The 19565-nt window shown below is 43.9% G+C and overlaps 1 protein-coding gene across 2 annotated transcripts in view; it reads right to left on the minus strand.

The window, feature by feature from the left end:
• Nucleotides 1–136: 136 nt before the first annotated feature.
• The window catches only part of CDAN1 (codanin 1), a 33498-nt gene continuing 14069 nt past the window's right edge, over nt 137–19565 (minus strand). For both annotated transcript variants that reach the window (XM_042790847.1, XM_042790848.1), the window contains 18 exons: nt 18240–18448; nt 17351–17465; nt 16398–16541; nt 15581–15747; nt 14881–14962; nt 14108–14197; nt 12882–12936; nt 11733–11866; nt 10929–11032; nt 9260–9409; nt 8740–8803; nt 8161–8239; nt 7016–7173; nt 5359–5466; nt 4952–5015; nt 3482–3684; nt 2666–2773; nt 137–1934 (listed from right to left, as the gene is read on the minus strand). In XM_042790847.1, coding sequence (XP_042646781.1) covers nt 1809–1934; nt 2666–2773; nt 3482–3684; nt 4952–5015; nt 5359–5466; nt 7016–7173; nt 8161–8239; nt 8740–8803; nt 9260–9409; nt 10929–11032; nt 11733–11866; nt 12882–12936; nt 14108–14197; nt 14881–14962; nt 15581–15747; nt 16398–16541; nt 17351–17465; nt 18240–18448 — 2160 coding nt within the window. In that variant the 3' untranslated portion in view covers nt 137–1808. The remainder of the gene's footprint in view (nt 1935–2665; nt 2774–3481; nt 3685–4951; nt 5016–5358; nt 5467–7015; nt 7174–8160; nt 8240–8739; nt 8804–9259; nt 9410–10928; nt 11033–11732; nt 11867–12881; nt 12937–14107; nt 14198–14880; nt 14963–15580; nt 15748–16397; nt 16542–17350; nt 17466–18239; nt 18449–19565) is intronic.

Genomic DNA, 19565 nt, shown 5'->3' on the forward strand with positions numbered 1-19565 from the left:
GTATAAGCCAAGCAGCAGCAGGCCGCTCAGGAGAGATCAACGTGCTTTCTCTGCTCCACGCTTCGGGGCAAGGCACCTTTTTGTACTCAGCCCCAGTCCAAAGAGGTTACGTATCAACAGCTTGGACGCAAACCAGGACATTTAATCATGTTTATTATGCCAAACAACAACTTAAATGAGATCTGCAGCAAAATGTCACATAACACTCAGGCTCAGGAAGCAGCTACAGTACAAGATGGTGTACTTGCTATTGTAATTGGTATTGCCCCGTCCTTGCTGCGCACACAGACACCTACCTCTAGGGACCCTCTGCTTCAAGCACAACAGAAAACCCCTAAAATAAGGTGTGCAGCTGGAACGGGCCAAGTCTTTCAATGCAGTGTTAGCAACCAAGTCAACAACAATCTTAGTACAGTTCAGACTCTGATGTTTCTGTCACTGTAGTAGATATATCTGAATAGAAGCCAAAGTTCTACCTCATACCATTTGTTTGTGGTTTTTCCTAAATCACTGACTCCAAGATGTTACCTTTTTTCTTGCCTTATACAATGAAGAAGTAAGCTAATCAGCAACCTAAAAAGCCCTGGCTGACACTGTCCAGCTGTTGTTCTTACATAACACAGTATTTACTTTCTGGAAAAAAAAAAAAGCCAGACAAAAACCAAACAAAACCAAAACCCCAGCACTACTAGGACACTCCTAGACAAAAGGAAATAACAGCCTCACCTCTACAGGGGGGAAATCCCATCAGAGAGCCACTGGGCAGCCAGTGGTGCTGTGCCACAGCCGCTATAGGCAGGGGCAGCCCCGACCCCAGCCCCAGTTTGAGGAGATACACGGGGGGTGAACAGGAGGTCCCACCCCTGGTGATGGTCTGGCCACCCAGGCAGGAAAACCCCCACTGCCCTCCACGCCAAGGCTTCCTTTCCAAGCCAGCTCTCTGGGGCATGGCACAGTGCTTCCTTTGCTATGTTTCTGTCTGGAGTTTTTTTTTCCTGCAGCACATCCTGTCTGATGAAACCCAAACTCAAGGCAAGAAGGATTATATAAAAGAGCGAAAAGCAGTCAGATGCCCTTTATGCTCACAAACTATAAAAGTGTCTTAAAAATACTGTCTTCAGTAAAAAATATAAACAGATATTTTCTCCCTTATTGCTATTAAAAACCCTGGGAAATTACAAGTTCGGTTTCCAACAAGAGATGGAAAAACACTTAAGCATCTACATCCTTTAGGAATAATGCCATCAATGTTCAGGTGTATATATTTAATATGGTTTAGCTTTTAAAATGAGTCTTAGAAAAATTAAAATTAAACCTTTGAAATTGACCTTACAATGAAAAATAAATATAGGCTCATCTCCGCCACGCAGGTTCACCTTTTCCCTCCCCTGCCAGTACAGTCTGTGTTAGAAGACAGCATGAGAAACCACATTAAGTGAAGAGAAGAACCAGCCACCAGGAAACTCTCCCTGCTCACGCCGTATCCCGTCCCCTTGAGCTGCCACCTGGGCTTGGTCACAGGCTGTTGCTGCGCCAGTACAAAAAAAGGGTCAGTGAGTCTAAGCCACAGCTGCTCCGAGCCACGATCAAGGTGCTTAAAGGACTTTTGACTTGGAGATCCATTTGCTGATGTGAGTCCTTCAGCATAGTCACCACGGCAAAACGCCCAAGAACAGAAAGACCAGTGCAGGTTTTGCAGACAGCGACCCCTCGCCTGCGCCCAGCAAAGCTCACCGCGTGTGCAGAAACACTCTAAATGCCCTTGGCATCTTTATGAGTGACGTTTGTTCTCAGGGAGTCCACCTCCACTAACTCTGTGCTGTCACAGTACCTAGAGATTGTCTGGCCAGCTCACATGGGTTAGTCCTGGGTTCTTCTAGGTGATGTTCTGATACAAACACCCTGGACAGCATTTCCAGTTCTTTTATGAAATCCTGTAAGACACACACAAACCAGGGAACCCTTATTAACAAATGACAACAAAGAGGCTTATTTAATTTTTCTTGTGAAGAACTTTACAAAGTTGACCACATTGATGATTTTCCAGTGCAGAAACCTGGACAAGCTACAAAACTGATTGCAAAGGTGGATGCCTGTAGGTCTACACACTCAGTCACCCCTCTGACCCCCACACCCTTCTCAGAAAAGATCACTGCCCCAGTTTCAATGGCTGAACACCTCCAACGTACAAGTGCTCACCAGCCTTGAAACACTGTCCGGTTTCAGCACAGGAGTTGGGCGGTTTCCTGCATTCTGACTCTGGTCAGAAGGTCTGACCCCTCTCACGTTCTGGTGGTAGGAGGCCAAGAGGTTTAAACACAAGCCTGGCCAGTTAAGACCCTTCCCAGCATGGCCCTCCCAGCTGGAGCACAGCCAACTCCTTCAGGCTAGAACTGAGCCCTGGTGACCAAGCCAGCTGGTCTGCAAACCGGTTTACAATCTCACTGGACATGTTTGCACTGCACAGGCAATGCTGGGATTCCCACAAGTATGGACTTCGGCCAAATACTGCCTGTAGGAAGCCAGTCCTGCCGCTGCGTTCTGTAGAACTGCAGAGAGGGAAGGTTATGGGCTTCCCCTACATGGAAGAGGACTACGAGGACTGACTGTTTATGTAGCTTTATGTTTGATTTCACTTACTGTTCAGACACATCTAATTACTTACTGAGGGCCAAGGGAGCTCTCTGAGGCCTTGCAGGCAGCTCTCTACTTCACTAGTTCTCATTAGTTCGTGTTCTACAAGACCATGAAGTATGAAAAGGAACAAATCCCACTGCAGAAGAGAAAAAAGGATCAACACCTCAAAGAAATGGATTTTGTGTTCTTTCCTTTGTCCCTAATACATTTTGTATTTTTCTTCTTGGATCAGAATGTGGAGAAAAGGAGCAAAAGATGAAAGCACGTTATTTATCCGGGTGTGGCAAAGAACAACATCCAAAATGAGTGAACAAAATTCCTTTAGTTCTTGCATCGTATCCTGCCATAATGTCTCAGAATTTCTAATTCTCAGTTTCCAAACACACCCAAGTATTTAGTTCCTGTGTGTTCAAGAAGGGCTTGAAAAATTATTTTCTTACCTTCTGAAATAGGCTGGGTTTAGTCTGCAACTAAATAGGGTGATTTTCAGCTTCATAGTTGGAGAATCTTACAACACCGATACGCATGCAAAAACGAAAACTGATAAAAGACACACGAATGCAACCAAAGTCATGGGTGTTCAGCCCTCAGCCCCCCAGGCCAAACAGGCCATTTTACCATTTGCTCCTAAATTAAACGGTTCCTCCCTGACAGCCATCGAACACTGACTAGCAGTATGCAGTCCTCTTCTTCTCCACCCTTACAGAAACGACGCCAGCTAACAGCAGACCAAATCCTGCTGGCCTCATTCACACAAGCAGCTGGTTAAAACATTTAAATCTCACATGGGCGTGTCAGACCAGAGCGGATAACTGGCAGCTCCACAGACTGCAATAAACTTTACCTCTCGCTGCTTAACTTCTGCCAGATAACCCATGTTCTTCTTGCTGAACATCAGCTGCACAGGCACAGGCGTCCCAAAGTCCTCCTTCCAGACAGACAGCAGCAGTTTTAGAAGGCCACAGGTGGGATTATTCTTTACACGCAGCCTCTTGGAGCTCTTCTCTGGGGACTTGATCCCAAGACTCAGAGGAACACGATCTGAAACTGTAAGAAAAGGAAGACAGGTGAACTTCTACAGCTGCATTATTTTCCTTTTATAGTCACCATCTTAGTCCAACGGCACATTTTGCACAGCTGGTATCTAGACAATCACTAAAGTAAAACACCTTAGTGCGTATAAACCCGTGAACCTAAGAGGACTAGAGTTTAGAAATACACAAATTGATAAGCTTTGAAACTGTACAAACAAGTATTACATGGAAGAGATTTATACTACTCAGATAAAGAATACCATTTGGTTGGTGTATAGTCCCAAGCCTTGAGAGACAACTGACTGAATAAAAGTCAGCCTAATGTTTAATAAAGGAGGACCCAGGTGTTACTCCAAAGCAGAGGAAAGTAATAAGGTAAAACATTTAAATCTATTAACAGATTAAATAGCTGTTCATAGTTTTCACTATAGGCAGAGTTGCAGAACTTTACAAAGGTGAAAGTACAGCTGAACAGTGTTTAACTGCAGCTATACATACAGAGAGGGAAGACACCCGATCCTCTTTGGTACAATCTAATGGAATGGGGCACATTTACATTGCTGTCCCCCAAAATGAAATTTCACAATATTCAGATGTGATCTGCTTGCTGAAAGAACAAACCATGTATACAACTTCTTAAGAAAGTTCTAAACCCAGGGTATTAGAAGGTTGCCCAGAGAGAAGATACCTGCATCAGATCACTAGCTCCTGCTGAGAAAAAACATTGTATTTAACACATTAGAGAGCAAGAGAAAAAAAACCCAAACAAAACCACACACACAACTGAAAGGGCTCACTGAAGTCACAATACAGAGAAAACACGTTACTTCTCTCCAAAAGGAGCCATAAAAATCTAATTTAAAGGGAACAGGCTCTTACTTTAAAAAAACAAAACAAAAAACCCCAACAACAACAACAAAAAAAAACACAAACAAAAAAACCCAAAACCACAAAACCTCAGCCACAACTTTTCAGAGGCAGAAATAGCGGAAAATATATTACATATTTAAAGAAGGTATCAATAAATAAAAAACAACAGAGATGTGAATGAGAACACCAGATCCCAAGGATGGTTAGTCACAGTGTAATGCTGAGTTGCAGAAGGTGAAAGGGAGTAAGAGCAACCGCCCAAACTGACAGAAAAAGTATCTGCAGACATAATGACAGCAAAGAGAACCAAACGTCCACAAGCTCTAAAGACTGAAGCCTCTGACCCCAAGGCTGTAAGAGAACTGTAATAACAGATTTCAGTCTTAAATAGCTTATCAGGACTGACTTACCCAGCAAAGAAGCCAACTCAACCGTGCACTTTGCCAGCTGCTGTTCTGATGTGGGACACATGAACTGGAAAACATAAAAAAAAGTTCTATCTTTGTCCCCATACTGCAGACTGAACAAAACAGGGCTTCACAAGGGATAAAAATACCAGAAAAGAGCAGGCAATTTACAGCAAGCAGTACAGAGCTGTAATCAGGAGACCATTAAAGACTGAAAGACGAGAAAAGATCATATATGAAAAGGCCAATTTAAAGTATAAAACACAGAAGTACAACTTTGTCACATTTGAGCTCAGACAAAAAACATTCAACTGAACCCAACTGTGAGGCAAGGCAAGCTAAAAGTTTACAGGTATGAAGACAGCTCGAAGTGGTCCAAGAGGTTTTTTTGTTGCTTTTTTTACGTTTACCTTTCTGCATCGGAGTGTCTGACTCAATCTTCCTAGCAAGCACTCCAGCCAGACGTAGTCAATCACTTCATCCTCATCTCGTGGGCCCACAGCAACACAGAGCACATCCTTGATAAAAAAAAAAAAACAGCAGTAATTCACCCTTTAGTATCCTGCACTTCCACCAACAGATGTTTGGACCTATGGCAGAGCAGTTCATAGATAGTTCTCAGGTCCGCATGAAAAAAAAAAAAAACAACCACAACACAATTAAGCTAGTATTCTCCTCATTTCATAAAACAAAATAAAGCTGAGTATTTCACAACCTGACATAGGTCTGATTTTCTACTGTAGCCCTCACTAATGTTATGAAGTCAAAGTCCATGAGGGCAACCAGTTCATCCTTCTTAAAAGTAAGTAACTCTAAAAGCTCTAGGTAAATCTGATAGCACAGCAAGCAAGTTCAGGGTAGAAGTACTACAGAAATCCAGAGTCCTCTTACACTGTCAAGGCAGCTTCAGCGGCAACACAAAGCTGAGTATGAAGAGCACTGATAGGGTTATGGTATGAAAACTGGGTTTAGCCAATTTTAGATGTGGTAGCACTTTCCATCACCAGCAATTTACCAGTCAGTATCAGAAACCCAGGATGGAAACCAAACCAAAAAATTTTAAAAGCTGTATCACAAGATACCATACAAAAATACCTTCAAAAAGCAACAGTTTACAGAAAAAGCCGCTGATTTCCTCACACACCTTACCCTCCTTTTTTTATTTTAGCTCAAGCAAGAGAGAGTTAAAGGACGTATACTCATTCTTATACAATTGCTGGGAATGCAATGACAGTGAGATCCAGTATTATTGCTCAAACAGACAAGAAGCAGCACACACAAAAAAAAAAATTGGCAGAATACATAATGGTAAAAAGGTGAGGTTCTCAGAACTCTTCTTTTCCTCATGGGTTGCTCACACAGGTTATATAATTACATGATTTTTACAAGAACAGTGACCTTTTAAAAGCCTGGGAGAAAAGACCAAAATGTAATTTGAACCAGCTTAAATAGAAAGTTGCTTGGATCTAAGGCTGAAATTAAGTCCATACCATCCCCTTCTTTTTAAGATATTCTGATTCTCCCTAATTATTGCTGAATGAAGGTACAGATGCAGACTGGCAAAAATCTTTCAACAGATTCATCTAACGCTTAATTCAGTGTAGAATTTCTGGTGTGTAAGATGGGACAGTCTACCGAGTTCTACAGAAGGACCAACGGGAAATACTTACCCTAAATGGAGACCAGGAGACCCTCCATAACAAGAGTAGGTCTACAAAAAAGTAGCTTAGGTCTACCAAAATGTAGCTATTTTGATATGCTGACTCTTCAGCATACATTTATACACAACACTCACCACACTATGCTGCTCATATCAAAAAATGCCACTGCCATGCTACGGGAGATTCTGTATTTGAGGGAGTATTCCTGACCAGGGAACTCTGACCTACACACAGACAGCAAGCAAGGGGATGAAAGAAACATGAGACTTTCCATCATGCTTCTGAAACACTCCTCATAGCCAGTTCCTTACAACCAGAACATCCCCTATAAAAACAAAACCAAAAACCAAACCAAAACCACCAACATGAAATATAAAAAGGGAGTGAAGAAGTGAACACTGTGTACCTTAATCTCGTTGATGATTTGGGAGGGAAACGGAGAACAGTGCTGACAGCCTGGGGGGCATTCCCTTCTCAACTCCAGAACATCCTCGCCAGGCAAGGGAAGTCCTGGGACTTTCAGCATTCTGCTGAAGGTTGCCTTCACTTCTCTCTTGATGAGTGCTACAAAGAACAGGGAACAAATCCTGTGTACTTCAGCTTTTCTCTCCAGTGAGGCAGACAACTGCTTCCAAATACTACCCTTATTAGCCAAGGGCCATAGCGAACAAGGAAACGACTCTCCACTTTCAAACCCCTCTCACTCCCAGCTCCCCTTGTATTTAATGGGCAGAGGCACATGTGGAGAGGGTGTGTCAACCCACAGCTCTAAAAGGCAGCCACCCATTACCACTGGCAACTCAGTTTTCCAGCAAAATATTTCAGTGGGTTTAATGAACAGAGTAACTAAGCCGGGAAGTGATGCCGAAGTGGAAAGCTGCATCAGCATGATCGTTACCAGTCCAACCACTGCGCCCACGAGAGCCGTATGTTTTCTACCAAAATAAGTTTTGACCTGCATCCAAAACACTAAACTCCTGATGCTGCAAATGGTGCTGGATATTCCTCCCCAGATACTTGGCACAACCTCCTGAAGCGATGGGTTTTCAGAACTTCTGAAGAGTTGACAGAGCACTATTACGGAGTAGAACTACAGTTGCCTTCAGCCTGCTGAAAACACACCCAGTCCAAGAGGTGTCTGTCTTGCAGAAGGTTTCAGAAGCACTCCGTACACGTGGACCATAAGGTGGCTTGAGGGAGCAGCTGTCTGTATCGTACGTTTGAAGTGCTAAGACAACCTCAGCCTAGATGACATTTGCAGAAGAAGCTTTCCACAGCATTGCATTCATTCTCACCATCCTACAAGCCTCCAGAACCACAAATCACTTACATGGGCCAAGCCTGAAAAATCCCTGAAGAAGGTTCTTGGATCTAAAAATCATTCCTCTTATTCCTAAACAAGGAGGGAGAGAGCAACTGCATACTTCCCACTAAAAGAAAAATGAGTAGGACCAAGTACTTTATAACACTGGAATAAATTCTACCCCTTGATCTCAGCAAACCAGTACAATGCACAGGTTAGAAGCCTCAGTTCAGGGTAAGGAGACTCACCTGCAATGTTGGCAGAAAGCCAGCCACAGGCTTTCTCAGTAGCCAGTTCCACTGCAATGTCTTCTGCACTACTTAAAACCTTTACAGGGATGATAACAAGTAATAGGAGATTTACTACCAGCCACAGCACTGTAGTCAGTGAGAAGTCAGAAGGAAATCTAGAGGGGGAAAAAGCTTAATTTTGGCATGCAACATTTAAACAGAGCACCAACACCTCTGTGGGAACTGCTACTCTGAGCACTAGGACTGATCCATTTTGATCTCCCAAACCTCATCAACCCCATACAAACCCCATCAACTCTTGGGGAAGCTGATGCTGAAACAAAAGCATTATCCTTGCAAGGTGAATGCAATTTGTACACCATTCTAGTCTCAACAGTTAGCTATTGGCCAGAGTATCACTGTAGCCAGACCACCCAAGGCAGCCTGGCAGAGGTGACTCTCCTCTGCTACTAGTCCTCACACGAGGGCATCTAAGGATTCCAGTGTCCTGAGCTACTAAGGGATAAGCGAAGCGACAATGGAAAAATGGTAATGGTCCAGCCAAAGCCTTCAGCAAGTTTTAGTGAAAATACATACTGCTGCAGATGTCTCTTCTGGCAATAACACCCTTACCGCCTCAGGACCTTTCTTTCTGCAAAATCTGCAAGAAGAGAAAGAAAACACACCACAGCATTAGTCCAAGGTCCTGGACAACACTGAGAGGTTCATTACCGTCGCAACTTTCACACGCTCTCTTACAGTCAAAACCAGTTGGAAGAAGGCAGTAAAATAAGTCAGACCAAAAGAACCAGACAAGAAAAGAGCAATTACAAGCACCAAGCTGCAGTACTCAGTTTTCCAAAGAGGGGAAATACACTAGCTGCAGTGGATGTCTGCTTGGAGCTGGATGCAGAGGGACACACAGCACCTTTACTCCTTCCTACAAATACGGCATTAACTGGCTGGAGGCGCAGCAGAGAGTCGCCCTAAGAAGAGCAGAGGTCAGGGTTTATAATTACCAGAACCTGAGCATGACAAGCCAAGCCGAATTAGGCTTATAGATTCCACAATAAGAAGAGAAGGGAAGGCACAAGTTTAAATAACTTTTCCTCCTTACTCTCTGCCTTTGATGAGTGCCTGGGCCCCTTCCTCATACAGATGAGTGCACACCTCTTCAAGCAGCTTGTCATGATTAGCATCCTCCTCCTTCACTTTATCCTGCAACATGACTTCAGCCCTTTGAACCAACTCTGCTACCAGTGTTGCCCTGTAAAACACCAAGAACAACCAGACAGACTGAAATCAGTACAAGAAACAGCACACACTAACTGTAACCAGCTGTTCTCCCCAATTTAGGAGGATACCCATCTCAAACTCAGTAAACCACTCCGTGAAAAAAGAATTAATCACACTGTATTTAGTACTACTGCACCACCTCCTTGTTCTTTCTGGAAGGAAGAAAGCAGCAGTGAAGATATCAAAATAGTACTAAGACTCAAGAGTCAAAAGCTTTTAGATTTTAATAGAAACAGGTATGGTTACAGGTACTTTTTCTGGCAGCAATACCCTTATACTCTCAGTGGATGGCGGTCAGAAGTTCAAAGATGTCAACAGCAGCTCACTCCAACCAGCAATCCATGTGGGCTGATACCATCTAATGTCTTCAACAAGTTGGACAGTGGGACAGTGCAAACTCTCAGCAAGCTCATGAGTGACACGCTGGAGGGCAGGGCTGCCTGTCAGAAGGACTGAAACAAGGCAGAGAAATGGGCTGACAGTGGGGTGGCGACTGCCCCTGTACCTGCCAGGGAGCAGCTCTGCGGAAAAGGACACAGGGTTGGCTCCCAGTAGACAGGCTAAGTGAGTCCAGAGTGTCCAAAGAAAGCCAAGCTTATCCCGGGCTGCCGTTAGCAACAGTGCAGCCAGCACATGAAGGGAAGTCATCGCTTCCCGCACCACCGTGAGGCTGCACCTGGAGTACTGGGTCCAGCTTTGGGACCCCAGTTCTAGAAAACCATTGACAATTTGAGTGACTGCAGGAGAAAATAAAATAAATCATTAAGATAGCTGGGATACCGGAGCACACGACCTACAAGGAGACTGAGGGAGCCGGTTTCGCTTAGCCTGGAGATGAAGAGAAGGTGAAAAAGAGAAGGTAAAGGGAGAAGGAAGGGTTACAGAGAAGACAGAACAAGACTCTTCCGGGAAGTGTGCAGCTAGAGGTTGACAGGCAACATGCATATGCTGGAACAAGGGAAATTCTGACGGGGTATAGGGAAGCGTTTCTCGTAAAGCCTGGGAAAATAAAGCATTGGAACATGGCACTAAGAGGCTGCTGAATCCTCAACCTTAGAGACTTTCACAACTCAACTGGAAAATGAGTCAAGCAACCCGATCCAACTTGAAAGCTGGCCCTGCTTTGAGCAGGAGTTTGGATCAGATGACTTCCAGAGGTCCTCTCACCTGAGATTTTCCTATCATTAGCAAGTATGTTCTGAAAGGGATATAAAGTCTCAAAATGCTGCACTATGTACACATGCCGAGCGCCCCACAGTCATACAACCCTCTTCTCTGTATCCCTTCATAAATTCCCCTCTATGATGGCAATCAGATGTTGCTGGACCCCCACTGTCATTGACTTCTATAGCCTTGTGTGCTGTTGTACAGCATACTGAGGCAAGCTTTCTCCCCCCCCCCCCCACACACACAATTTTTAAAGGATCAACTCTTTGCCTCATTAGTGTAAAGTTACTTCTTAAGTCAGAGAATGCATCACCAGCACTTACTTGATGTGCTTAACACAGTTGGATCCCACCCTCTCTGCCACAAATTCAACTGTTCTCCGTAGGGAGGGAGGCTGGTTGTGGAAGAAGGCCTGTTCCAACTCCACCTGTTGAAAAGTACAATTGATTAGAGCACTCCACCCAGATCCTCCTCTCCTCAACACAGGGACAGACAGAACTATCACCTGGAATTGTGCTAAAAAGCACACAATTTGCCTGCACTAGAACTTTCTGCTGCCGTAGCATTCAGCAGCCCTGTAAGACATTTGCTCCCTATTTCATTTTAACCATTAACCCAAAGCTCATCATCAGAGTTTAGGAAGCTACAAAAGCAAATGCCCCGTGGAGGGAGGAATGGGAGAGTTCTGACAGCATCTACTAATGTTGAGTCACCACACAGGGTTTGTTTTTGGAAATAAAGGATCCTCTCTTTTAATTATAGGCTGGTAATCCTGTAGGCTCCTACACAGTTGTTCTTTCAGTGGAAAGCATGGCTACAATCTAACCAAAACACAGTCTGAGAAACATATCAGCATTTTACCTTGAAGAGGAGGCAGACAGAGAAATAGGCTGGTTGTTTCATTTACAAAAATGTTTACTTAAATTATCTGTATTTCAACACCCACATGGTATCCCTATGACATAACAGAAGCATGAGGAATAAGGATACCCAACCCTTAAAACACAATGTTCCCTGCTGCCTAGGCCCATTCTTTTCTTTCCCTGACATTAGAATACCACTGTGTACCCTACCCTCACACAACTTCTCCTGCCCTGCTTCCCCTTGCGACTCCCTAATTCCAATACCTGCAGCTTCCGCTGTGTGACAGAAGCCTTGGGTGCCAAGGACTCTGCAGCTGTGGGAGTGATTTTCCGTATAAATCCACCATTTTTTGCTCCACTACCAGCCACAAAAGAGGCAAGTAGTTTCCGCAGCTCACCTGTACAGAAAAACATGCAAAAACAGTCACCGTCCCCATAAGCAAGGGAACAAATCAAAACTCAAGAGAGAGACTTTCACATTGTCAGTCCTGTTCCCAGAGCAGATTCTCTCCGGTTCTGAGGAAGCTGAAGGTCCAGAAAAGCAGAGGACCATCCCACCCATTTAACTGGCAGGGTGTAGCAAGGCAGGCAAGGCTCTGATGATAAAAAGGCAGAGGCTTCCAAAAAGCTCCCTGGCACACGGGACTTGTTCAGAAGCATCAGGGAGCAGTCATTTCTGTGCATCCCTTTTTAGCATGGCAAGTGGGAACCATACAGTTTACAAGGACAAGGCAAGCAGAGTTACACAAAGTTCCAACAGGGTCAGGAGAAAATACCAAGGGAAAAGCCTGAAGACATGCTTCATCCCTGGAAGCTTTCGTGATGCAGGCTTAACAGACAGTTTTCCTAGCAGCTAAGTCCCAAGCAGCAGAGCACCATCCCACTGTCTGGGACTCTGTTGTCTGCAGAGAGGGATTACAGCAATGGCATTCAGATCCCAGGAAAAAAATATCTCAATAAACCACCTGATAAAGCACAGGGCACAAAAGGATTCTTCCCCTCTGCCTGGAGGCAGAAATATGCTCAAGGCTGAAGGCATTCCTCACAATACAAACACCTCTCCCTACCTAGGATGGAAAAGTTGAACATTTACTCCTTATAATGCTTCCTTCCAGTCTGTGAACGATGAGTTCTCCCATCCCTCTGTATTCAAGCTTTGCAGATCAACTATCCTGACTGTGCAGCCTCCCTCCCCCAGCTTCACCAGATACTATTCACAGCTGCATGAGCGTCTGCAAACAGCTTTTTATCAAGGTTGACTCCTACACAAATGAGACCTGAAGTTGTGAGCAAGGGTAAGAAAGATTATCCGAGGAATCACAGTACCAAAGGACAAATATAAATAAAAAATTAAAAATCCAAATATACACTAATATATTTTATGTATATAGCAAATACAAATAAAATACTCACCAAGATAGGGACAGCAGGTATAAAGTAACTGCTGATCCACCAAGGGTACAGAGTCCTAGTGAGAAAAGGAAGGAAATGCTGAAAGGACACAGCAGGAAAGAAACAGTCTTCAGCAAGTCAGAAATCCCATACGTGTGGTCACAGGCAGGTTTTCAGAACAGCCTTTCCATGAAAACAATAAAAATAATTGGATTCCAAATCCACAGTAAAATTATGAACTTCGCAGCCCAAGTATTCGCTCCAGCCCTGTAGCACACAGTGAGCTGCTCTACATTTAGTTAGGCTAGCTCAGCCTTTGGTTCTGATCACTGTGAAGCCCAGCTGAAAGCTGTTACAGAAGGCAACCAGGACTGTGGCCACAGCTGCTACTCGTAAAAGAGAAGCCTATCCATGGGGGAGAATAAATGAGGCACATCTGCTATGCATTACACCTCCACAGGTGTCCACACCCACACACGCTGGAACGTGGCACTGTTGAGTAACGTCACCCCAGTATTACACAGAGCAGCCAGAGGCACGGCAGGAAAAGCAATTTCAGATCCCATCCACGCAGGCAGTGTGCTCTGCACTCATTTGGAAATAAGAAAATACAGAAATGTTGATCTCTGCATCTTATCTCTGCCGCTGAAGAGATAGTGCAAAACAGAACGTTCTAATTAGAACCAGATACACATATACCATGGCAAACATACCGCTCATTTTTCAAGGAGCATTCTCTTGCATGTCTGGTAGTTACCTGAAATTCACACATGCCATAAGCTCACCTCTTCTGCTTGCTCATACTACTTTCAGTTCAGTTACCCTTTATCATGCAACTGGAAAGCAGCTGACTCCAAAGACAACAACCTTGCCCTTACAGTCCCATGTTACTATTTGTTTAGTTCACCGTTACTATTACTTATTTCTGCAAAGAGCTACAGTTCTTACAGTTCTTGTACTGCAATAATCAGTGAGAAGGAAGACAGCACCTATTCTGCAAGCCACTGCAGCAGGTGAGATGGCTCCTGCCTGACAAAAGCCCCAGAGCTGGAACACACACAGCTTACAACCCAGGATGCAATGCAACTGAAGCACTTGCACAAACTGGGGCATCACGTCCATTGGCCTACACACGCTCAATGCAGCTGCACTGCAGCCAAGTTCCTGATAAAATCTTAAACTCCTGAGGCTGTGGTAGGTCCACCCTCATTCACAGATTCAGAGGATGCAATACTGTGCTAACTCACCAAAGCCTGAGCAGATGTCACAGTATTCATCATCAATCCCTCCTGCCTGACATCAGTGGTAAAAAACAACTCTTCAGGGACTGATGGAACCTGAAACAGAAACCCCAGCAGTTACAACCCAAACAGCAGTCAGTAACTTACACCATTTCTGATAAAGAGGACAGCAAAATCTCTCCAACCTGACACCCACAAAAAAACTCTAGCACTAAGGATCCTCTCTGCCCTAAGGAGAGCCTTTCTATAAAATGAAAGATTTGGTTTGATAACATAACCACCTTCCACACCCTCCCCATACAGCATCTTTCACCTTTCCAACAGGCTCCTGCTAAGCAGTTACCTTGCTTCCAACTGGAGGCACAAAAGAATTTTACAAGTTCACCATGCACCATCCCTTTATCAGACAAAAAAAATCCCCAGTAATTTGAAGGCTGCCAGCCAGCACTCAACCTCTGTGACAAGAGCTTCCAGTGTTAACAGGAATCAGCTGTCAATTTGCTTACAAGGATGCAGAGTTGTAAGTGCAGAATGTGTTTCAGCAGTGATTAGAATTCCTACTGAAAAAAAATGTTGCTTCACACAATTCCACTAAACGAAAATAATTCTCCGTTAGAATACAGAGGATTCTTTGAAACCCACACTACTGTAAAAAAAACTCAACAAAACAACAAACTTCTGTTTTGCAGTGTTTTAACTCATTTCAATACTATTTTCTACTGAGTTCTGTGCCCTGCTTTTTCTTCAGGGAAGAGCTGCGTGCACACAAGAGACACTACCTGAAAAAGCCAACCCAGAACTGCAAGGATCAGCAGCTTGTTCAGGAAACTCATCTCCTTATCTTCAGAAAGGACCATTAACCTGCCATGCAGCAAAAGCAGCAAGAGAGTGTTAGATTTCAGTAGCTCAATTTTCATTAAGGAATAAAAGTTCCAAACCACTCACTCTCTAATTATACTATTTGTCAGCATGTACACATTCCTTACTTGTCTGCCTAAGGTGTGGAGAGCAAGCTCTATTTTTTGTATAAATGCATCTGAATAACATGCTGTTTTAAGTTTATACTGGAAAAGCCAGTGTTAAGTAACTCACTGGAACGTGCTTCAAATTTTGCTCATGTGTATAGGAAAGAAAACTAGAGCATTATTTAGACATGGGAGATGTACACTTAAGGTTCCAATTCAAGGTTTAAGATTCATAGCTGAAGATGCAGAATGAGTGGGGATGTAAAGAATTTTATTTACTTAATGAAAAAGCCCATATTTAAATCAAATATTAATCTCTGATCTTATGGTGTGCTTCCTTTGCAGCTTTATATAAGATGAGAAGTGCTCATGATTTGCACAAAAAAAAATGAAGGTTCTTTTATAAGAATCTCAAATTAGGGCCAGCATGCGTTGTCAAACACCAGGCACCTCACCTAAGCAAGCAAACCTTCACAGAAAAGTTCTTAACAAATATCCTTTCCCAGGCTCTTACCTGTATACCTGCAGCAAGAGACAAAATACCTTCCTGTAGTAATCAAGGAAGGGAGCAATGTGATCCACAAGGGAAAGGTACTCCACAATCCAAGGAATAGTGAGGATAGAACGCTGATCCCGAATAGACTGTCTCAGAAGCTTCAATACATCCAGTACAGGCTGGGTCTTAATGGACAACAGAAGTTAAAGCAGCAGCTTGAAGTTACCTTTTGATACTTGAAGAAAAACCTTTATCTATACCTTTTCTTTCTAGGATTTCATCTTCTGTACAAATAAGTGGTGACTTTACGGCTAATGAAAACACTTCTTTGCACATGAGCAGAAGTAAACACCACACTGATGGTAACCAGATGCCCCACTGGAACTTTCAAAAGGAAGGCTGTAAGCCTGACTACGTGTGAGTGGAGTCAAGGTCTAACCCCTGCTTCCTTGCATTCAGCATGACACACTGCTAGGAGATAGGTGCAAAACTAACAACAAAATTTCTGGTAGTTGGATTTTACACTATAAATACAAGTCTTCTTAGCTAGGTCAGAGCTCTGGTATGACAGCCCCAGAGTAGCAGAAATAACAGAAGACTGAGTGCCTCACCATCAGGGCATTGCTCCCTCCGTTCTAGCTTACACAGGCTCTTCTTTCCTCTGTTCCCAACCCCAGAATGTGCAGTAGGGGCACAGAACAGTGTAACATCATCCCAGGAACCACTGGCTTGCTTTGAAAGGGTGTAACTATTCATAATCCCCTCCTTGGATTAGAAAACCTGCCTGCCAAGCAAAAGGCCACATTGTATTTCTCAGAAGAGCCTCGTTTCTTACTTGGTTTCTTAACGCTACTGCAGAGTCTTGCAAGTCTCTAGTTGGTTGCTCCACAGTGCGATATGGCAAGAAAACAAGAAACCCCAGGAACTTGGCAAGGAGTCGCAGGCTTAATAGGACCACGGTGAAACGCTTCTTTTCATCCTGAAATGAAGAAACGCAAGCTGGGGCAATGCTACTCTAAACTTGTACAGCAACTACCTACACTGAACTTCTACTCCCTTCATGTAAAAGGGCTACATAGCTTCATCACTGCTTTTAATAAACATAAATTTCCAAAATAGATACTTACCAATCATTTTAAATTGCTTCTGCCTCTACTGCTTCACTTACAGAGAGAAGAAATTAATTCAAGAGCTTTCTGAAACAAGCAGCTGCTCAATCACATCCTCATATTAACAACTCTGGAGTCACTGAGAGGACAGAGAGCCAATCTCATGTTGCCTCCTTTATACCATTACTGCTCTGCAAGTCTTCACTAACATTTGGCTGCAACTTTGCTAATAGACTATAAACTGTGACACCTCTGATAGGTATAGATGAGCGAAGAAACATATGAACAGGCACGACTACAAATTCATTCTAATTAAAATCTTTCTACATGGAAAAGTAACAAGGAGCTATTGTAACTGAGTGCAACATCTGGGCTCCCTTATATAATTCATCTAACACAGGGTACAAACAACCTAAAAAGAAGCTCTCACTTTTCAAACTATTCTCCATCATCTCTTACAGCAGTTCTATGAAGCACCCTGAAGCACACAAGTACATGGTAAGGGGCTCAGACATCCATAGCCAAGTTGCAGAATAAGGACAAAACCAAATGAAGAAGCTCTTATCCTGCAAATACAGCAGTGGAAGCTCCAGGCAACTCAATCAAGCCGGTAATTCTTTGGGCACTGAAACAGGTCAGGGAACTTCCTGCCAGATGGGTTTGCAAAAAACAAGCTTACCTGTTCATCCATATCTGCTTCCCCATCACTGTGCTCATGCTCCACCAGAGTAAGGCCATTCAGTTCGAGTATCTTCAGGCACAGACTATCCATCAGGTGCTGATTGAACTGGTAACTTCAGCAAAAGATGATGAGTCAGACTGGGCTGAAAACAGCAGTAAAACCTCAACTAACACACTGCAAAATTTCAAGCTTGTCTCATGAGTTGTATCAAGCATCAGCAGACATCCAGTGTAACAGACTGACAGTCAAGAAAGCACAGGACAGGACCAGTACTGGCTGACCCACTTCTTTTCCAATGTTACTCTCTACTTCTTTAAACAGATGCTGTTTAGCAAGTCCCAGTATAAGGACAATAATATGGATCTGTCAAAGCAGGAAGATGTAAAATAACTGAAGACTCAAATCTCCCATAGATCACAACTCCTCCACGCTGTGGATTGTGAACAACTCATTAAACAAAGCCATGAACCTGGCTTCATCCCATAACTCCTCAGCTTCATGTACCACCACACATGGAACACTTGGCCAGTCCAGCACCCTTGCTAGGCAGCACTGCGCGCCTTGGCACTGGGAAATGCTGACGGCCTGTGACAAGATATTACGGTTTTATAGAAAGAAAGTGATTACCAGATAGTCTAGCCTCATGTAGCACACATTCACATTCTATGTTCCAGACAGAACCTGCTCATTAACATGCTGACCATGCATGCTGGCTGAAAACACCAAGTGTGGTATTACACAGCTTAGGAACATTTCTGATACGCTGTGCCTAGGTTACACCATGCCCCAAGCTCTCTGGACAACTCCCCGCTGCAAGAGCAACGTGCTGGTGTTGCCCACTCGCCCACACATTTCACCAAGGAGACAGCAACCACAGGCAGCTAACCTTCCTGCGCTGAGGATGAAGTCCCTGAAGAACTGCTGGCACCCTGGGAACGAAGGGGGTGGACAAGGTCCTCTGATGCTCTGAGGGACAACAAATCTTTCCTGCAACCTCTTCAGACGGCTCAGATTGTCTGAACCCAGCATGTTAAGGACATCCTGGTCTGGGGTGTCTCCCCAGCTTGCGCCACCACCAACAGGACCTTTACACATCTTCAGGAGACAGAAAAAGTAGTGAGGTGGAAAATTTGTAATAAGACATCGTTGCACTTCATTCCTTACCCCGCATATTTTCCCCTCCTCACAAGACTTTGTTTTAGGAGTAATCCAAGCACAGCCTTTTCAGGTGGCCCATGTACAGAAGATCTCTTTTCCTCATGCCAAAACATGCTACCCACCTTGGCCATAAACAGTCTTGAAAGATGGAATTCCAATGCTATACATCTACCTCAGGCACATCTGGCAGGCTACATTTGGATGTGTGGAAAGAACACCTACCACTTGCATGGTCTTCATGCACCACCCAGTAGGATCTTTAGCCCAGTCTCCAAGGACCACGATACTGCACTATGCATTCCCAGACTAGGTTTTTGTGGAGTTTCCACAAAGTTCATTGAAGTTAAAAAATTAATGTCCCCCTCCCTCAAACACAGAGATGCTACTCAAGACTCAAAGAATCACAGAATTGCAGAACTGTTTAGGTTGGAAGGGACCTCTTGGATCATCTAATCCAACCCTCTTCTTCAGTCAGGGTCAGCTACACCAGGTTATCCAGGACCATGCCCGATTTGCTTTTGAATACCTCCACAGATGGGGACTTCACAACCCCTCTGGGCAACCTGTTCCAGTGTTTCACCACAGTAAAGAAGTGTCTTCTTGCGTTCAGATGGAATTTCCCTTTTCTCCATTTGCGTCCACCACCTGATGTCTTGTCAGTGAGCACTACTGAAAATAATCTGTCTCCCTCCCATCAGGTATTTGTACACAATGCTAAGACAATGTGGAGCCTTCTCCAGCTCTCCCAGCATCTCCTCAGATGAAAAGTGCTCTAGTCCCTTAATGATTCATGTGGCCCTGCACTGGACTCGCTCCAGTAAGTCTGTATCTTTCTTGTACTGGTGAGCCTAAAACTGGACACAGTACTCCAGATATAACCTAACCAATGCTGAGTAAATGGAAAAAAAGACTGCATGCTCCTACTTCTCAGCCAGGATAGTTTTAATGAGAGATCATACTAAATAGCAACATTTAACTATGTGTATCAAGTGACTGCTAGGTCGATTCATTCCAAACTGAGCATCCTCCCCTCCCCAAAAAATCTTGTTACACT

This window comes from Tyto alba, unplaced genomic scaffold (assembly GCF_018691265.1).
Source record: "Tyto alba isolate M040663 unplaced genomic scaffold, T.alba_DEE_v4.0 Super-Scaffold_18, whole genome shotgun sequence".
NCBI classification, from domain to species: domain Eukaryota; kingdom Metazoa; phylum Chordata; class Aves; order Strigiformes; family Tytonidae; genus Tyto; species Tyto alba.